Below are 19,800 nucleotides of genomic sequence, written 5' to 3'. Positions count from 1 at the left end.
CTGCGTGATATCATGCAAATAAATCGACAAAGGTGATTCGCCTAAAGAAGGAATTTAAAAAGATGAAATCGCAAATGAACGGATTTCCGTGGTAAAGTCGTGCATCAGTTTCAGTGCCAAAATCTAATCAAACTGATACACACCGAATAAGGATAACCGATTTATCACACAGAGCAATAACGGGTGTTTTGATTTAAAGTAGCCTAGTGATGTACCCATGTATCGGACTGCTCTAGTTATTCATTTAAAAAGAACGAACCATTTGTATGTATTATGTTAGTCTGTGTTAGACATTTTGGCAGGAAAAACACAAATAAAACTACAAGTTTGTCTTGCGTTTTCACCACTGCAATAAAAGCTCATGTTTTCAAATAAGAATTGGTGAAAAAATCGAATTTCTACAACATAGGGTAGGCCCAGAATATGAACAGCGCACAAATAATGTTGTTGAAAAAGTTTGACAGTCGAAATTGAAACCAGCAATCACCTTCACATCGACGCGACCTTACCTTGAACCGTAAATTTGCCGTTAAACCAGTTTAATATCATAAATCAGCATTTCGAAGAATTTCATACGACGTCGCCAACTGGACCGGGCGTGGCGTGCGGTCAAAATATTTACTCTCAAATGATCGCTGTTTGCTAAATCTTACGGCGTGGTCGCACATGAAGTGAACTGCCATGGAATGTTTCTCTGGCTAGTCTCCGCGTTCGTCAAGTGCCGCCATTTCGATGATACCGAAACACTGCAAAGTGTTGGTGAATATATAAATGGGGGCCGTAACCGCAAGTTTTTAAGCAATTTCAAAGTGTATGTTAATTAAAAGAGTTTTCTTTTTTACCAACAGGTGATTGACAATTAAAAACGGATTTAAGCTCCAAATCCTAAAAATGTTTGTAGTTTTGTAAGATTTTAAAGGTTTTGAAGTCTTTCATAAAATCCAACAACAAACCCTACGATTGCTACGTTTATTTGATTGTAGAATACATAAACTACCAGCTGTATAGCCTACACACTTGTTCAACTAAAAATATATTATGAACCAAAACTAAGTTAACAGTTGAATATGGCAGTGTTTCCCACCTATTTGGCATAATAATAAACCATTTTGATTTCGGAATACTACAAAAAACACTAAATACTAAAAACATAGCTTGCAACTGTGACTGCTGAGCCTCATGACAACAAAATGATTAGCGCATTGCGTCATCACGTCCTAAAACATGAAATGATACTACATGGTGCTGGCAGAAGATTTGAGGTGGCAAATTTTTACACATACGATATCCAATAATTATGTAAATAGGCATAAATTATGTGCTGTACAATTAAAACCTGGAACACGACATAAAAAATCCCATGTAGCAAAGCGCCTATTGCGCGTTTTTACGTGTATGCATTTTGTCTGTTCGAAATGCAGAAAAACGACACGGGGTTATTGAAATAACACCATAGAGCAGACAATATAGTTAAAATCGCCTTTCCTGACTTTCTCATCTTCACTTTTCTTAGAGCATGATACTTTCTCATTCATCAGGTTTTTCGACAAACTATGTTAAATTTGAGATACATTGAAATTGAAGGGGTGGCAAGTGCCCCCTCTTTCCCTTACATGCCGGCGCCGATTGACACTATCAAAGGATTTAATTCAAACACTGGATTATGACATAAATTCGAAATCACATGTGCAATAAAATTTTGTCATTTACGAAATTACAAAACAAAAGCTCTGAAAGTTGTACTTGTTAAGACTTTAGATAACCTCATTTTTTTATTTGCTCATCCTTCCATTACATTATTTGGTAGCAGCAAAAACGCTGGTTTTGTTCAAAGAAAGATTCATGTTCAACACAAAAAAGTGGTGCTCAGCGGATTGTTTGCAACAACCGCCATAGGGTGCGTTTAATCAAGCATTTGTTTTGTATGTTTATAAACATGTAAATAGAAAAGTGAATTCCGGGTTTTACCATGCATTTAGTTTAAAATAAAGTTTAACTTAACACTTTTAACCAATTATCCAATTCAGTGGTTCCAAACTTTTTTAAACGACCGAATTATTTTTAAATGTCAATGGTGTAAATTTCCGCGACTCAGTTGCAAATTTTATCTTTAAAACGAGCAGCTTTTCAACAGTTACGGTTTATAAAAATTGCCATGGCAGCTTTCATCTAAATTATTTGGCATTTTGATTAAATTTGAGTTTGGATCTAGTAATGTATTCTCAGTTCCAATTGTCTACACTTCTACAGTGATCTGACAACTGATTTACGTCACACACACAAAAAAAACATCTGGGTCAGATGCTATAAAATTATTGCCATGCAAAATCTAATGTCACGGAAAAAAATGTCACAAAGCAGACAAACCAAAGAAGTTTCAAGCGACTCATTGTTGGGTCGCAATCCACCATGTGAAAAACACAGATCTAGTTCACTTTACTAACGATTGTTTGAAATTTTGTCACACTTAATTGCACCTTATTTTGACAATTTAAATGAACCATTATTAATTATTGAACCACGTAGCTTCAGCCCGATCAGCCAAGTTCCACCTATTGTGCTCTTGACTAGTCTTCGCCTTTTATTGATTAAACGTTTAATACTCTTTCTGGCTTTTTTTGCTCTGAGGTAACATGGCAAAAAAAATGTACAAAATACTTCAAGCAACATCTTTTCCAATCAATGTCTGGTGTTACATGGTAAACAAATTTCGGAACTGCAACTCACTTCAGTCGAATTTAACTTGACCAAACATTTTCCACCAATCGTTTGTTTCATAAACGCATGATTCTTTATATTTAGCGAAATCCGATCAGGATCTGGCATCTGTATACAACTTGCATCCAAACAGGGATGTCGCGAGATCTGAGATAAAGAATACTTTGGGAGCCACAACGGCCGTAAGCCTACTTCAATGTTTACTTGTGTCACCCCACACATAAATATTTATATTTGTAAGTACAAACATATTAAATTAATTTATATTCCGTTTACAGCATGTGGCAAGTTCGTTTACTTAACAAAACCGACTCGCGGGAACTTGGCCGAATGGCCTGGCGCGCCTGACCCACATACACCTGATCGGGATCCGTCCCTGGAAGAATCATGGGTTCGAACCCCGTGAACGACAAAGGGCAATTTTCAGTTCTCGGACTGCCACCTGATTGTCGAAAAAAAAAAATCGCAGCTTTGTATGCGAAAAGCAACGTAAAAAGAATAAAACTAATGCTACCTTAAGTGCATCACATTAGCTAATGTAAACAAGTACAGAATACAATAAAGAATGTTATTAAAATTGTTAGAGCACCAGTAGCCTATAGGCTCTTTGCAATTTTGAGCATTATGAGTCAACTTTCTTTGATGCCACGCTTGTGGACGGGCAGGTTCCCGAAGCTATCAATGTATTTGTCAAAACGTTAATCCGATGAAGTGATTAATATTTGATGATAATATCAGGGCAGTGGTACAAAATCTACCACAGGCTTGTCTCCATGCAAGACTGTTAAGACAACTGTGACGGGAATGAGTCACGTATTTTTCTGTGAAACTTCGCATTTCATTCGCCCCACAACTCACGCTAAATTAAGTGGTTGTAATGAGAAAGATGATGAAATGATGCGGAAACGTTTATTTGCAAACCACATGTTTAGTTGTATCATATGATGACGATGGCACAAACGCACATCTGGCTTAACAACGTATAAAATCAGTCGCCATCCGCGCCACAAGAGCACGTAACTGCTTTTCAGTTTATTTACTGGAGCGCGCCACAAAACCTTGCAAAATTCCAGGATGTTGTTGGAACCTTATAGTCAAATTGGCAACCTCCACGTTTAACTTGTGTTTGCAGGGCGGTTCTGGACTTTTAAAAACAAATTAACTTCTGGTCAAGAATTACCACATCTAACCACGAGCAGAAAAAGGCGCGGCAAATAGAAGTCACGTTTTATTGTATCGAGAGTATCGAGGCTGTTATTTATACGCTGACAGTTCTGCCAGATACACAACTTGTCATAAATGTCATGATGTCAATGTATAACGGGGCAAAATAAACAGGCCAACATTACACGCTACACTCTTTAAATTTCTCAGAACTCGACATAGTGCATGCATTGACCCATTTATCTTGAAATAAACCGCATATACTCGTGCATGGGTGTAAAAATTCTTGTTAACGCAGAACCAGAACATTAACTAGCACAACCGTTTCTCTGTGTTGGCCCTATTTGAACCAATACAGGTTTTGCTAGTAGCCACAAGTAGTGTAATCAAAAGTCTTGTAGAGAACGTTTAGACTTTACTTGGTCTGTAAATACTAAGATCCTAATTTTCTGACATAAAAAAGTCATTTTGAGGTCAGTTTAAGAAGTCAAATAACTAGTGAAACATGTTTTACTATTACACGTTCACCAGTAGCCTACACATATTTTTTACACATCTGTGTGACTTATTTTATTCACACATTAAAGTCTATCAAATTTTAAACTCACCAGACAAACAAAGCAAGTTTGTGACAACAGTTCCTACGACCATTTGACAGTTGTACAAAACACATGATCGATAAGACTGGCAGTTGCTTTGTTTACCGTGCGATGAAAAGTTCTGATAGGACAAAACTAAGTATGACACATTTAACTTTTTATGACGTCACAAAAATCATAGGTGTGATGTGTTGCTTCAATATGACGTTCCAAAAGGAGTTTAATAATGCGTTTATTTTTCTGATTTCTACAGTAAAAGCAACAGATGTATTCCCTTTTAAAAGAATACTGGAAATATGTACGACAGAATTTTTCACATTTCGCATCACCAAAAACGTTTTCCATCAAAAAGTTTGAAAGTGAAGTAAACGATTTCATGTGTTAGTTTACCATTTCAATGGTATGCAACAATAAGAACCACACACCGCATGGACACGTGCAAGCTTTTCAAGAAATAAAGTATATGCAGCTTGTGGTGCAAATAAACACATTTTAACGTTTATTCACAGTGTGAATGCCACTGGTATGTCAGTGATTATTGTGCCACCGCCCAGTTTAAGTGATCACAGCAAACCGGTCCCTTGCCGTGCTTATACACCAACTATTGTAGCTGGCAAGTGGATAAAATCCACGTTACGTGTTATTATGTGGCGGTTTTTCCTCTCATCTGATAAGCAATTGTTTCTCGCCAGCGGGGATAGATTCGTGACGACAGCAAGATCAATCTTCTCCTTGAACAGCGGTTAACAAATAAAGTTAAATTCAAAAGGTTTTGTGAAACAGGTCGTCAGGGCAAATGACGTGTGTGATAACATCAGCAAAAACCACAACAACAACACGTGTGACACCAAGAGAAAAATATGGAAACACAACTGCTTGGAGATGATTTGGGACAAAAACGCGGCCTAGGTGTGCCGCGGCTGCAGATTTTTGACCCTTGTTTTTGAAATCCAGCATTTGTGTCCCGACCATGCGTAGGAAGTAGATAATCGAAAATCTTTGTTCTCAAACGGAGAATCCCAACCTATCTCTATTACATCACGTACAAAATGTAAACCATATCGTTAGTGGGAATCCTAGTTATCAGGGAGAGTCATCTTCTGAAGTTCAGACTAAACATTTATGGCGAGGGTTGTGCGGAAGTTTTATCGACAAAGAGGTCCTTAAGCCAAAAACATAATATTTCTAACTTTGAGAAATAACCGTTAAAAAGGCCACCTAATATTTGATACATCATTTGTAAACCGTTTTACAGACATTTAACTGTCGATGGTTTGAAAATATTAAATATATAGCCTACCTCCAGCACGAACATAAGAAGAAAGCATGGTTGCAACCGATTTACCCACCCATTTAACAAATGCTATTAATAGCGAGTTATCGTCCGTCTTTTCACTGTTATGTCATCCAATATCACGCTATTCAACTATAAAGGCGATTTAGGGGCAAACAGGCGCTTCGGAAACACCATAAAATCGCAATTAAATTTCTTATCCGCCTCCTCACAAGGTTTCACGTGCTGGAGTACGAGACATTGCCCAAACATAGATTACTTGGAAACAACACCTCTTCAGCCCCGCCAACACGCCCCGCGAGCACGCCACAGAGCAAAAGAAAAAAAAGGACCTGCACGTTTACCTGATTCCATGAGTTTTTTAAAATTTTAGGAAAAAACGAGACCCACATAAAAAAGCTTGCCCGGTCGTTTGGGATTTAATTAGAGCGTAAGTTTTAGCGGTTGTGCAGATAGATTACACAGTATGTGCAGAAATTAAGGATACTTTGGAGTGTTTAAATAATAATATGCATGTAATTTATTTCAGCTTCTTTTATTTATTTGTCATTTGCTTTGCTGTTTCCTTCGTAATTCTACGTAACCGTTACTATGACGAAAACACTTGTTTATGCGGTTCTATTCCTGATCGGAAATGTCGCAGCCTTCGATGAGGTAGTACAACTAGGTAAGATAAAATAAATATAGTAGAAAAGTTACTCATATCTTTCTTATAAACTTTACCATCGTTGTATACACAACCTCTCATAACGCCGTTGAGTTATTTTTTTAAAAACAAAAAATATGTACTGACGTGGCTCTTAATATATAATGATGGCATGTGCATTAACCGAAGCGTTTGAATCATAAAGGACGTCGCTTTTTTGATCTCATATTTGTAATTACATAAAATATGTCAACTCAAATCAACGCTAAATGCATAAAAATCGATTGACGCGGCATGGAGGTATGACGAGTGAGGGCTTTTAGCTAAGTACGGTGAGTGCAAACCGTCGCAATCTTGCGCGCAATCACTTCACGCCATCTCGTTAAAGCAAAGCACGTAAACAGGCTTGTGGCGCAAGATTTGTCGGGACCACGCTCCGACCGACACCGAATAAGACCGCGCGAAAACGTTGCGGCCGTCGTTCGCGCGCCGTATAAACGCGCAGATATAGCATTTTATAGCGGACAAGGCGTAAGATTTACACGTGTACGACTCCTAACGGTGTTCATATGTCAAAAATGAAAATCACACATTTACTGTAAGTAGCAACAAAATATATATTTTTTAAATATCGACTCATTTTTAAATAGACCAAAGGGTCCTGGTCTCTGCCATAAAATGCCTCTTTTTACTTCACTATTTAATGTTTAACCAGACAGATCCGCACCTAGCATAATTGATAATATTTCTTCTTTTCTAGACCTCGAAGTGTTCAAGTCGATGGCTAAAATGCCGATGCCCCCAGTGGGGAATACCTTCTTTACCGAATTTGAATTCAAAACATCGAGGTTAGTGGGAAATCAACTAGAAATTAACACTTGCTTCGCGAAAAACTATTTTCTATTTTGCTTTTACTCATATAAAAAAAAACTTTAAAAGTTATGCAAATATATTTTTCCAGCAACTCGATAGTCGAGTCTCTATCATACAATGCGACGTATGTGACACATTTTCCACAAGAACAGCAAGTCACCCTGATGATTCCCATGGACCGAGTTATTATGAGCGGAAGATACTTCAGCTCTCTCCGAATGTAAGAATATCCTTCTTTTGATTCCAGTTTACCCCAAAACTCTTTTGTTCGTCAGTGTAGCCTACTGTAGTTTTAAACACGACTTTTACGCGAGTGTCTTCCGCCGGTTAATGCTTAATAAAATTCTTTTGTTTTATAGATTTGCTCCCCACGATACTGTGTTGATGCAGAATAACTCGGGAACTTATCTTCTTCACATGTATAACGTTAATCTCAGGGTCAAAATTGGATTTGAATGTAAGTGAGTAAAGTAGTAAAAATTGAGTAAAAAGCTGTCCACATATGAAAAGTCAAGTTCTCTGTACTTATTACGAGTAACTATATGAACAAAAGGGTAATATCACCCTAGAAAATTTGATATTGTGAATTCACATCGTTTATTTGTGTGTATTTTCCAGTCAACTTTCCGGCCATGATCCTTACAGTACCCGAAGACGAGTGCGTCCCGACAATGCAAGGGATGGGTATAATGCTGAATGAAGACAGCGACGAAAAATCGTCCCTGAGCACCAACACGATCAGAGAGCTTCTCGAATTTTCCACGATGGGCGAATTTAAGAAGATGTTTTGCGACGCCATGCGCCTGTAAGTTTTTATATGAATAAGTTCATTTCAACAATTGCTATCGTTTAACACAATGGTCGGCAACCGCTGGATCCGCGCGAGGTGTTCGTTACCGGGCCGTATAATTTTTCAGGTTAAATGCTATAGAACATTTTGCCCATGTATCCCTGGTTTGATAAACTAATTTAAGCGTTTTCATTGCTAAATATGTAGTTTTTTGAAGACCGGTCCGCGATAAAATTTCACTTTCAAAAATGGTCCGCAGTGCAAAAAAAGGTTGCCGACCCCTGGTTTAACAGATTCAAATTGTGACAATGATACATTTTTTAACCAACGGTTTACCAATAAAACATGTTTGCTGCTTAATTTAAAGGAAATCTTTTGCAAACAACATTTAGAATAATCGGAACAGTTATGAGTAGTAGTGCGTTATTGTCCTTATTGAAGCCGCTTTTAAGTGAGCAAAATTGTTAAAATATAGTTCCCCCAACAACCGTCTTTTTGGCTGTTAAATTTCGACATCATACAAAACAAACTAATTCGTGCATGCGACAAAAAGTGAAGAAACAGATTATAAACTGAGTTGTAAGACCGGACCGGACGTTTTTGATCGGGCCTGGGTTGGGACTTAGATTTAAAAAAAGGTTTTATTCCAGGCTGATTTTACACTTGAGCCTATTCGTGCCGCAATTTCACTTCATTTCTGTCACAATTAGGTGTTTGTTTAAAAAAAAAATCCGTTTCGTACCTGATTCCGGGCTTGTACTAATGGGTTCGGGCCCCAATATTTTCAACTATATTCAACTCTGGCCCGATTTCAACTCTGTAATTACATTTTGTAATGCCAATTTTTTCACAGTATTATTATAAGTTTTTAGGTAGAGTAACAAGTTTTACATTTTGGTTTCAGAATTGCCCAAAGTGGACAGACGTCGGCGATCGCAAAAGCAATTATGAAGCGAATCGATACAACATTGTTCAACTAGCAAAAGGTGAGAATCAACAAATACGGTGTTAGGCTAAAGCAAACAGCGAGACGAGCAGAAAGAAGAACTTTCAAATGCCAAACCTACCGCAATATGCGCGGAAATTTTGTGCCCACAAATTAATGCTTCGGTTCACTTGGTGGAAAATCGACGTAAACCACACAATGTTCCCGATACAAAATACTTAGTAAAGGCCACAAAACTCCCGAACAGATGAAGAAGAGCATGTGAATATACGCACTAAAAATACTATTACGAGGGACACAAAGAAATCTATCAGTCCTTTTATTTCATATAAAAGTCAACACAAGGAAAAATGGCGGAGTCTAACGATTCAATCCTGACGAGTAAGCAAATCATTGAGATAGCAACAGATAAGCGGAAAGACATCCAAGCCTAATCCACTGAGCGATAACGTACCTTGCTAAAATCTGCCAAAATTGTAAACATTCGGCTGTTTGCGGGTTTGAAAAACAAGTTTCGAGCACGACTTTATAATGTGGCAAATCTGAAGAACGCTATAATTGAGAAAAGCTAAACGGCTCTTTTTGCAGTTTACAAAGAAACAACAATAAGTAGCCTAACGGGCGAACAGGTGTTACCGCGTCGTTTATAGAAGTATAAGCACCTTAAGGCCCCCAGGGGACATTCGTTCGGCTATCAGAGCTAAAATTTTTACTCTGTGTGTGGTAAGGCATAGAATAGCAGTTGAGCTGTCATATTGGCCAACAAACGCTTTAATTTGTGAAATTTCTATCATTAAAGATAAACTTGAGGGCAACAAGAGATTTTATGCACCACGCGGCATTTATCAGTTGTACCGAACGTATTCTTGACATTTAATAATATTAATTTTAATCCACAGAAACGGGAATGAACCAAGACCTCGACAATCATGCAGAAATATATCTTTACTGTACATAACGTTTCCAAATATGTTCCCGAACACACAAGGTGCCCATGGCGTACAAACAGTCTCGTTATACAGAACATTGGATTTTGTTGTTGTTACTATTATTGTTTGTTGCATTTCTGTCTGCTTCGTTGCTGGTTATTATTTATAAGTCTGTTAGAGGTTGCTGTATACGGGGTAAAGGACATTTCGCTTTCAAAAATCTGAAAATTATTGTCTTCACACTATATCCAAAATAACGGGACCGTTCTTGGTCGACGTGAAAAAGAAGACGTATTTACCAATTGTTTGTTACATTTTATCCGTATGTGTGTGGGCTCTGATGCCATAAATAAAACTGTACTGTCGTAAATAATTTTCAGTTCCCGCGATGTGAGAATGGTAAATTATAAGTTCTACTGCATTACTTGCGTGATAGGCTGATTGGAATCCACTTGACGATTTAAAAGGAAACAATGCGGTTGCGTTTTGACATGTTGAATCACAGGTTTATTTTCGCTCCTGCAGCTTTCAAACCACATAGTTTCACAAAAGTGCCAATTACTCGTAATATTTAGGAACATAAATAAGTCCTGGTCAAATATGACCACTGCGGTCGCATACGGCAATAAAGATTACATCACAAAGCAGATTAATTTTTGACAGACAGACAACAAAATTAATAACTTGTTTAATTAAAGCGTTCGATTTGTTACCACAAAATGGTTCCAGACATCATAAAGCGAAAGAATGGAAAGAGACAAAGTTCTTTGGAATTCAGTGCTCTTGAGACCACGAAAACTTTAATCTTAAATAGCCGCATACACAGACAAATTCTGTATTCAAGTTAAATATATACATCGTGACCACACACGTACTGAATTGTACGACATAGACTTTCTTGTGCTCTGAGGGTGTGCTTGTATATGTGAACAATTGCAGCGCTCTTGTGATTGCCTTTAGCTCATGTAACAAGAACACCTGCAAATCACCACGTTTCTGTAATCGTGATTGACCCTAACACCATTTGACCCCTGGGACATAAACTTTTCGCATGACGAACGTGAAACTTCGTGGTTGTGACAGATGAGTCAGTTCGAGAGCAGATGTTACAAACACTAGGCAGAGTTCACGACCCTATATGCGTTCGTCATTATGCTTTTTTTCGAACGGCGAATGTACACGACATACTGTAGTGCAGCGGTTCCCAAACTTTTCTAAAAATTTTGCCTGGTGGACCCTTTGCAATTATTTTGATATTTCGCGGCCCTATAAAAATCAAAGAATGCTATAGACAAAATGCAAAACCATTGTTTCTTATAGTACACTAGTGCAGTCACGATTCTTTTTATTGTAACAACTTTCTAACTTAGTGGTTTTCAAACTTTTTCATTGTTTTTTTCAAAACGGTCACTTTGCCATTATATCGAGGACTCGTGGACCTTAAGCCTGAAGGTGTATTTTAGCAATACGAAAGCTGATTTTAGCCTATTAGGTATTCAAAATTACACATAACAACGATCCAAAGACGGTTTGTGACATCACAGACAAGACAGAAAACATTACGATAGTGCGCAAACAATTGCATTCTTGACAGTTGTCACGCAACAAAGGTTATCTATTGTATAGTAATGGAGGCAGTGGATCTCTAATTGTACTTTGATTTACACCTATACAGTGACACAAATTGACGCCAAATACGACTCCAGAGGAACGTCAACCTTTTCGCGGACCCCGCAAAATTGCTTCACGGACCCCAAAAGGTCCGCGGACCCCAGTTTGGGAACCGCTGCTGTAGTGTCTATTTCGTGAAATCTTAAAAAAACTTGATTGATACTGAGAAACAAACCCACATAGATTATGATCCACATTCCTGAACCATTACAAGAAAACAAAACTGAGAACGCATTCAGGGACGGAAAAAATAAAGAATAGATTTGTCAGCTGTAAGACTTTTTTAGTTCCTAATCCAAAACATTTTCGACTCAAATTTGCATTTATGGTAAATATCGTGTTTGTAAAATGCACCAAGAAACACATATCGCCATAACTCTTCAAATTTGTTAATGTATTTTTGGTCAAACAAACAAAGGTAGGCTATAACAATCTAACACACGACGAAACAGTCGTTAAGATCATAGCAGAAATAGGGGCATGAATAACTTGTAGTACTTACTTCCCTGTGTGCGTGCGGGCAAAACCCGGATTGGGGAAAACGTGATCGGGTAATAAGCGATAACAACGCGATATTGCCATGGTAAAACACAGATTAATCAGCCTGACATTGTGGTCATCCTGTCAAACGTGTCACGTGACAAATCGATCAATTTTTGGCTTATGAACCCTGCCTCTTCTGTTACCCAACATAGATCAAGTTCTATATTAGGTTTTATGAAAAAACACCCAAACCTGACAAGAAACAGACAAGACGATATATTTGTAAAGAACATAACGTTTCGACACATCTTATGTAAATCTTAAACGTCATGTTTTTTACAAATATGTTGTCTCGTCCGTTTCCCGTCAGAATCTTTATAACAGTTGATCGTGTAGGTAACCTGTTTGTTGAGATTAAGGGCTGTAATATGTTTCGCGGTAAAGAGAATAGCGTTTGCAAAGTTAAACGACGTTTTAAGTGAAGGCACAAATGAGAAACCTCCAGGTACCAACTGCATATAATCCCACGCACATACTTAAACAAGGTGTTTGGTTTGTGCGTTTTAGCGAGTGGTCGAGTCATAACCTAAACCCACATGTTTATTCGTTTACTGGTATCGAAAGCGCCACCTGGCAAAAGACGTCACGTGGTGGCATTTGTTTATGAATCCCGAAACACCTCTTGCCACAAAGACATAAGCAACTGCTCCTGGGCAAAACGGAAAGACTAAACAAGTGATTGAAAATTGCGATACGTGATTCTTTCACCACATATAGATCTATATATGTCCATGCCATAACTTGATAACGAAACTGAAAACATACGGCAAATTGCCGTGGCGATATACATGGACGAGCCCTGATACACATTATTATCAACGACACATCGTCAGTTACGAGATGCTGTTTTTATTTCAGGTTTGGTATATTTTGTTTCTCGCCTTGCAACAGCGTAAAAGTTTTCAATTCAGATTGAAGGAACTTTGAAACCGAGTTTTACTTTAATTTTTGAATTAGGGACAACATACGTGAATAGCACAATACGAAACAAAACCGGTTTGGATAAACTTAAATGCTAAAGTAAGGAAAGTTCCACTCCCATTAGCAGCGGTGAAAACGAACACCAGATCGGCATGTAATTCGATTATACGACCCCCGGTTTGGGACGTTATCGCCTTAAATTGACAACAAATTGTAGCCTGTTTAGATCTATGTTATGCAGACGGTTATAAATTTTAAAAATAGATCCACAACACAGCACGATGTCTAATTTTAAGTGGTGGTACCTGTTCGCGGTATCAGCTATCGGAAAAGCTGAGAAAGCTGTGAGATGAGAGAAACAGCATCGTCCCACTTGTTAACATCTGCGGAAGTAAACGTGACCAACTTCTCAGAAATCCTAAGAAGCGTCTTGAAATCCCTAAAAAGGAGCAAAGTTGCGAAAACGTTGCCAACACCACTTGTTACATGACAGGTACAACAAGGTGTGCTGTTTTTACTTGCTGTGTAGGCTGGCATTACAGCATAAGGGGCCTTGAGTCGGTCAAGATTAATAAGCAAGGGGAAAGTTAATCTAAATAAATTCCGAAGTGAAAACAGGACGAATTGTATTTCTTCTTCCACCGAAACTTACTGTTAGTGCCGGGCAATAATATTTTGTGTTTCGGAAACAAAATTCTTTCACAAGAGTTTGTCTTTCGGTTTATTCATCACACCTACCTCCACTAAAACATAAACTTTAAGAAAATGTTTTGGGTGAAAAAGAATTTTTGGGCTTAGGGCGAAAGATGTGTTGGCCCTATCAGCTTTTTTCAAGACAGAAGTAAAGGTTACGTTTAGGCCGCTTCGGAAATCCCAGATAGAACGATAAGAAAGATCTCGTATTCTTAACAAGAACACTTTGCATAAAATGGCGAAACACATGGGTCCCAAATAAGAAGCGTTCAAGTAACAAAACCGAAATTCTAGCGTTACAGAAATGAGCAAAATTAAATGTAACATTTGAACTTTTCAACCGCCAGTTTGTATCGTCTGACGCATCGCGCGATCACAAAGAGTCGAAGAGAGGAGTAAAATATTCAGACTCGCACTTCTGTTATGACACAACACGGATTAGCGGGGAAAGCAGTCCCGTGCTCTGCCCTAATTTCAAGGCCCGAAAACCTGCGTGCGCGTGCGAGTTGTGTACATGATAGGTGCATCAACAAACCTTCTTAGCGCGGCCAACCTTTCGGCGTCGAAGCGATGATGGATGAAGATGAACACAGCACAGCAGTGGAATTTCAAACCCGACGTGATCACTGGGTAGCTGAAATAGACGGCACATGCGAATAAAATGACAAGGTAAAGTAACAGCTTGAATATCGTTTGATACCTGCTATGTATATAAATATAAATTTGTCCACGATTTGACTCAGCAATATCCTGGTACTGACTACATATTGCAAAAATACCGAAAATTATTGTGGTCGTAATCATAAATAGTAAAAAAATATTCTTATACTGCTGTTGCACTTTTCGAGTTTCATGTATCGCCAGTAAAGGTTTGGAACGTTAAATTGGGGTTGGTTTATTTTGTAAAAAGCAATTTCCGAGTAAGGTGGTATATGGCACACCAAGCCGGATTTAAATTGTTGCTTTGAGTACTATTTATACGATGGTAGCAATAATCAACTGCCTGGTTTATATACCGTGTAAATGGCGTTTGCCGTTGTCAAGATGATTCATGACTTATGCCTGGTTTAGAGGTTTAGGTTTGTGTTTAAGCAACCACACAAAACACGACGCTATTCTACCACATGATCATGTATACAATATTGTTTTCTAGTTAGGCAACGCATGTTTGTTTGGTTTGAAGCATATGTTTAATTTGGATCATACAGATTAGAGTGCTGAATATTAAAAAATTGTGTGGGCGTTGTCGTTTGGTAATTGGCTCGTAATTGTAGACGATTTAAAACGTGTACATTTGCAGCTGCGTATATTTTTGTTTTAGGTAACAAGAAAACAAAATTTTAAGGTATTTTGTCCTTGCGGTTCCGTCGCATATCATTCTGTGGACTGGAGGGCGGGACGGTTAAGACGATATTAATTACAGACTGATCCGCGACAGCAGACGTCAGAATTTGCAAAGCTAGACAAGAATGTTGTTTTGTAGTCAAGAGATTGTCGTGACCAAACATACACAATTTTGCTAAGTCGGATTGGTAACAACTGGGATCGTGTCGACTATCAACAAGGCGATATATTGCCTGCTTGACTCGTGGATTACTCAGCTATCGTGTATTTTCAGTTGCACAACTTTTATGTGGAATCGAAAAATGTTTAAAATACAATTCAGGTATAAGGTGCCAAAATTGCTTGAGACAGCCAAAAAACGCTATTACGGACTGTTGAAAGAGATTATGAGACTGAAATATTTATGTCATGTTTACTTTGCCAAAGGTGAATAGATATTGATTTATTTGATTTATTTCCTTCAAGAGTTACGTGTGTGGGAACTTGAAAAAATTTCCAAGTAAAAAAGACGTTGCAATATGCGACAGGCACCAAAAACGATTTACGTAAATGAGGAATAAGTAAATCTCCGTAAACAGTCGGCACGACGCAAGCGACACAAAGCGATCCCATTGTACCACCCATTTGACTCGTACCAGTGTGAGAGTAAATGCCACAAGCCCGTACGCTCCAATACAAAATCGTATCGGTGTATAACAGGCGTTCGGCGATTGCTTATGATGCCGCTGACGGATTTATCGCCAAACAGGCGTGGTATAAATATTTGAATCAACTTCACGCCCGCCCCGCGCTGATTGGATTAGCTACATCAAAATGTTTGTCGAAAATTCAAGAAACAAGCATTAGAGATAAATAATATGTCAAAACTCGTTTCGCTAAATACAACTTACAACATGAGCTAAAAAGGGTCATACGTTTAAATTTGTGTGATATTTCCTGCATTTGAATACGCATGGGTTTCTTGGTATGATTCATGTTTATTTTTAGACGCCGTGGGACACATTCTTTACTCTGTGTATTCGGCAATGCTCACCAGAAACTACAACTTGCAAATATTACCATATAAAACACCTTCCAAAATTGTCGACCGGTTTAGACCGGTTTAGCCCGGTACCCCGCGACCGTAAGGCAAAAAAAACATTGTCGCGAATCACTTACCATGCAATGAGCTTTTGAAAGTTTTGTCTTTGTCTTGAACGTAACCTCTTAGCACGCAGATCTTCAGCTCGTGACCGAGTAGATGACAACAAGTTTTGGGCTGCGTTGAGACTATTTTTTGCAATTTGCCGAAGGAACGCAGAGGCTTCCAAGCTTTTGCTATCAGATCTGCATTGTGTAATATATCAAGTTTATGTTACCACTAAATATTTTAGGATGGCTGCATGTTACAATCTTGCACATATTTACATATGGAAACAGCAAGTAAAGGCTTGAAAAGTTATGTTCAACAATTGCTCTAATTTAATTTCCAACCTATGTAATGTTTCCAGTTTCTTTCGTCGAACTGCTTTAATGCGTGGCAATACGTCGCACACATCGCATGTATTCAATTCCTCGTGAAAATGAGATTCAAACAGCCGTGCGCAATTTTCATAAACTCTATCGCATGTTTCATTGCAAGAAGCCGAGTTCCCGTCATCTTCGAACTTTACTGTTTCCACAAGTGTTTGGAATTGATCGCACAAATCCAAACATTCGTTTGACAACCTTTTAGCGACAGCTAGCGGATGGAAAACAGACTCATAATTTGATATTTTCAAACTGGCATTTGAATACCACGATGAGTTGTAACAAATACAAGAGTTTGGACAAAAGTCAAACCGTTCTTTGCAAAGTCCATCATCGTTAAATTTTAAAGGCCTGTGACTTGCATACGTCACCACAAATATAATAAGATCTGCAACATATTGGGTGACGTCATCAGTGTCAAGTTCGCCATGCGAAAGGCGATCGCGTAATCGTAATCCCTCAGGTTGATTGAAAATGTCGGTCAGCAGAACCTGTAAAATTTAAAAGAAAAATAACTAATAAGTTTTGTCTTACCATGTCCTATAAACACGCTCATACCATGAATTGTTTGTCAAAGAAATGTTTCAACTGATTTTCTTTTCCACTGGGCAGATGTTCTGCTAAAATCTTTTTAATAGAGTTGAATTTAAAACCAAATACCAAGCATTAAACCGACACATTTGGTGCAAATATAATTGCAAAATCAAGTAAATAGAGCTTGCCTCATCCATGGTGGTGTAGAATTCAGTTGACTGTGCAGTCATCACTCTTTCAGGCATGTTGTTGCAACTTGCAAATTGACATCTTAACAAAGTCTCTAGTTGTGGGAGAAGTGTTATAACACAGATATCAAGTCTAACAAAAGCAAAAAAGTATCTAAAATAGACTGCACCAAATTTTGCTGTAACATATTGCTCATGACCAAACTTGACTGCAATACACTACCAGCTGGTGTAAATATGTAATTTAATTTGTGGCCTGCACAGTCAGCATACAAAATACAACATTACAAACTTTTTGTTTTCGTAGCAGGAAACACTGTGGAGAAAGTAGGGTAGCATGACTTTGGCAATGTACAGAGAAGTTTCAAAGTAGGCTTTTATTTGAGTAATGTCCTCTTCAATGAGTTTAACTGTAAAGATAAATAAGTTCAAAATATGCTCCTCGGGCAAAGTTCTTCTGCATACCAGGAAACAATTTGTTAATGATGTTTGTGCTTGTGTTGATTTTGACCAATGGCCTCAGTCGAATACGGTCATATATATTTGTTTCCTCCAAATAGCAGTACAGGTCATATACACATGCAAACATCATTTTAGCACATCTGAAAGCAAAAACAATACAGATTGAAGCATGTGGAGGTACAGGTACATATGCATAATTTTCATACCCAATAGAGATTTCCTCAGGTGCCACAAATCCATGCCAGAGAAGATTTCTTAAATTGAGGCTAAATGGGCCACCCAACAATAACTGCATCATTTTCATTCTCCATGGCAAGCATATTTCACTAAGTTCAGGGCTGGCCAACAAATCTCGAAGTAAAAAAGGACAAACCTTTCCTTTTACAAGAAATACCTGCACAAAAATTGTGTAACTATAAACTACACTAACATATTTCAAAACAATCATCATTATAAATTCACTTACATCACCAAGTGTTCTTTCCAAATGTGAAGTTATTTGTAACAAAGTGACAACAATTTGTAAAGCATCTTCAGTAACAAACACTTCCCATCCATTGTTAAGAGTTTGCAAAACATCAGCCCTCAGATTTTTTATTCCTTTACAAGGTTTGCCTGATGCAAAGTCAAATTGTGATATAGATTCAAATGCTGGCTTTAATTGAATCAATGCAGCAATAAAATCATCTGGGCTGTTAAGTTCTGTTTGCATTAAACACACACAATTTGTTTTCACAAACAAGCTTAAATTATTCTTCAGGCAAGCCAGACTTGTAGTTTCTGTAATAGATTCAACATCCCTTTTCGTAGATATAACATGAAAAAGATGTACCACTGCATTTGACAGAAAGGTCATCCTCAGGGTTGACCAAGTTAGTTCACATCTCGTGTAATAGCTGTTCCCCGATTGAGCGTTTTTTTGTCAACTGAAAAGATAACCACAGGATTTGCTGCCTGGAGTTTTATGTAACATACTGTCAACCTGATAGAAGGAACACACTTAATGAACAAATAGTAACCAACCTTAATAGGCCTCACATTCAACCAAACTGTAATCACTCAGCTCAGGTGACTCAGCATATTGTTCAATTGGTTACTGGCACATTGCCACATCCATATGCACTATAAAACTTAGTTGGCATTTTCGGAACTGCATTTGGTGGGCAAGTAATAGTACAATACTAGTGGTCCCTCCCAATAATAAATAAACTCCAGTACTTCATGCTTTTATTATCTATTTGATAAAAATATGCAAACTAATGGTTACAGATGTACAACTTATAGACGTAATATACATTCAGTCCATGAAAATGTCCAAACACGTTTCCAAATACAAACCGTTTTAACACACATCACAGGCATTCCTTGCAATTTATCTGGATCGTTTTCCAACAGGGCATTTTACCGCACTTTCCGGGGAATTCCCTGTTTTGAGTGTGAGTCAAAAAACTGTGCGGTAGCATAAAACAAAATTTTACAAACTTTTATTTCGTTTACAATTTAGTTTGGTTAATACAATTTCGCTTATAATATCTGCACTTTGTGACATTGTTTTACCGGGAACTAAACAACTAAGATCAGTGTGTATTTTTTGTTAAGTAAAGGTTTAAATAATAACTTGAACCAGAGAACACTTCCCCACGCACGAACAAAACATTGTTCTTTTGATGCGAATAAACGTTGATGACTTTGTTATTTAACTTTACAAGATGACCTATTTTAATTCGGTCTATTTGATGTGTAGTGACTAGTGACTTCCATTTTCTGGTGAGGGAATTTTTGTAAGTGGACCCTCAAATGTGAAAATCTTTTTTGAACCAAGTAACTTTTATGCTGCCTAATCACGGTTTTACGACTTACGATCTGTTTTACATTGGTAAACTATTGTTACTTAAGAGCATTTGTTTCTGAATTTTCCGCCGACATTTCACCCACAAGGATTCTCCAGCAGTATTATGAATCAAATCAAGCCAATA

General features: G+C 37.8%; 2 protein-coding genes across 7 annotated transcripts; one reads left to right on the top strand and one right to left on the bottom strand.

Moving 5' to 3' along the window:
- Positions 1-358: 358 nt before the first annotated feature.
- On the bottom strand, positions 359-19,731 carry LOC145213347 (endoplasmic reticulum membrane-associated RNA degradation protein-like). Of its 6 annotated transcripts, none has more exons than XM_080081580.1 (13): positions 19,163-19,731; positions 18,848-19,058; positions 18,291-18,750; positions 18,031-18,218; positions 17,828-17,964; positions 17,655-17,772; positions 17,363-17,495; positions 17,199-17,267; positions 16,605-17,131; positions 16,290-16,457; positions 14,323-14,421; positions 13,400-13,533; positions 4,440-5,212 (listed from the first exon to the last, which is right to left on the bottom strand). In XM_080081580.1, the coding sequence occupies exons 3-12, from the start codon at positions 18,678-18,680 to the stop codon at positions 13,416-13,418; spliced, it is 1,947 nt and encodes a 648-aa protein (XP_079937706.1). In that variant the 5' UTR covers positions 18,681-18,750; positions 18,848-19,058; positions 19,163-19,731; the 3' UTR covers positions 4,440-5,212; positions 13,400-13,415. The 6 variants fall into 6 exon arrangements, with proteins under 6 accessions (XP_079937709.1, XP_079937706.1, XP_079937705.1 ...); XM_080081578.1 differs by lacking the exon at positions 4,440-5,212 and adding an exon at positions 7,352-8,097; XM_080081583.1 differs by lacking the exon at positions 4,440-5,212 and adding an exon at positions 359-746 and having other exon boundaries at positions 18,848-19,731.
- LOC145213349 (uncharacterized) lies at positions 6,292-10,400 on the top strand. Its single transcript, XM_080081586.1, has 7 exons — positions 6,292-6,442; positions 7,182-7,269; positions 7,383-7,514; positions 7,654-7,751; positions 7,913-8,099; positions 8,989-9,070; positions 9,930-10,400. Exons 1-6 carry the CDS (start codon positions 6,367-6,369, stop codon positions 9,062-9,064), a joined length of 657 nt encoding a protein of 218 aa, XP_079937712.1. The 5' UTR covers positions 6,292-6,366; the 3' UTR covers positions 9,065-9,070; positions 9,930-10,400.
- Positions 19,732-19,800: the final 69 nt, after the last annotated feature.

The sequence above is a fragment of the Phallusia mammillata genome, chromosome 2, assembly GCF_965637545.1.
Source record: "Phallusia mammillata chromosome 2, kaPhaMamm4.hap1.1, whole genome shotgun sequence".
Classification (NCBI taxonomy): domain Eukaryota; kingdom Metazoa; phylum Chordata; class Ascidiacea; order Phlebobranchia; family Ascidiidae; genus Phallusia; species Phallusia mammillata.
The sequence above is the reverse complement of the archived record's forward strand: the minus strand, read 5'-3'. Positions and strand labels throughout refer to the sequence as shown.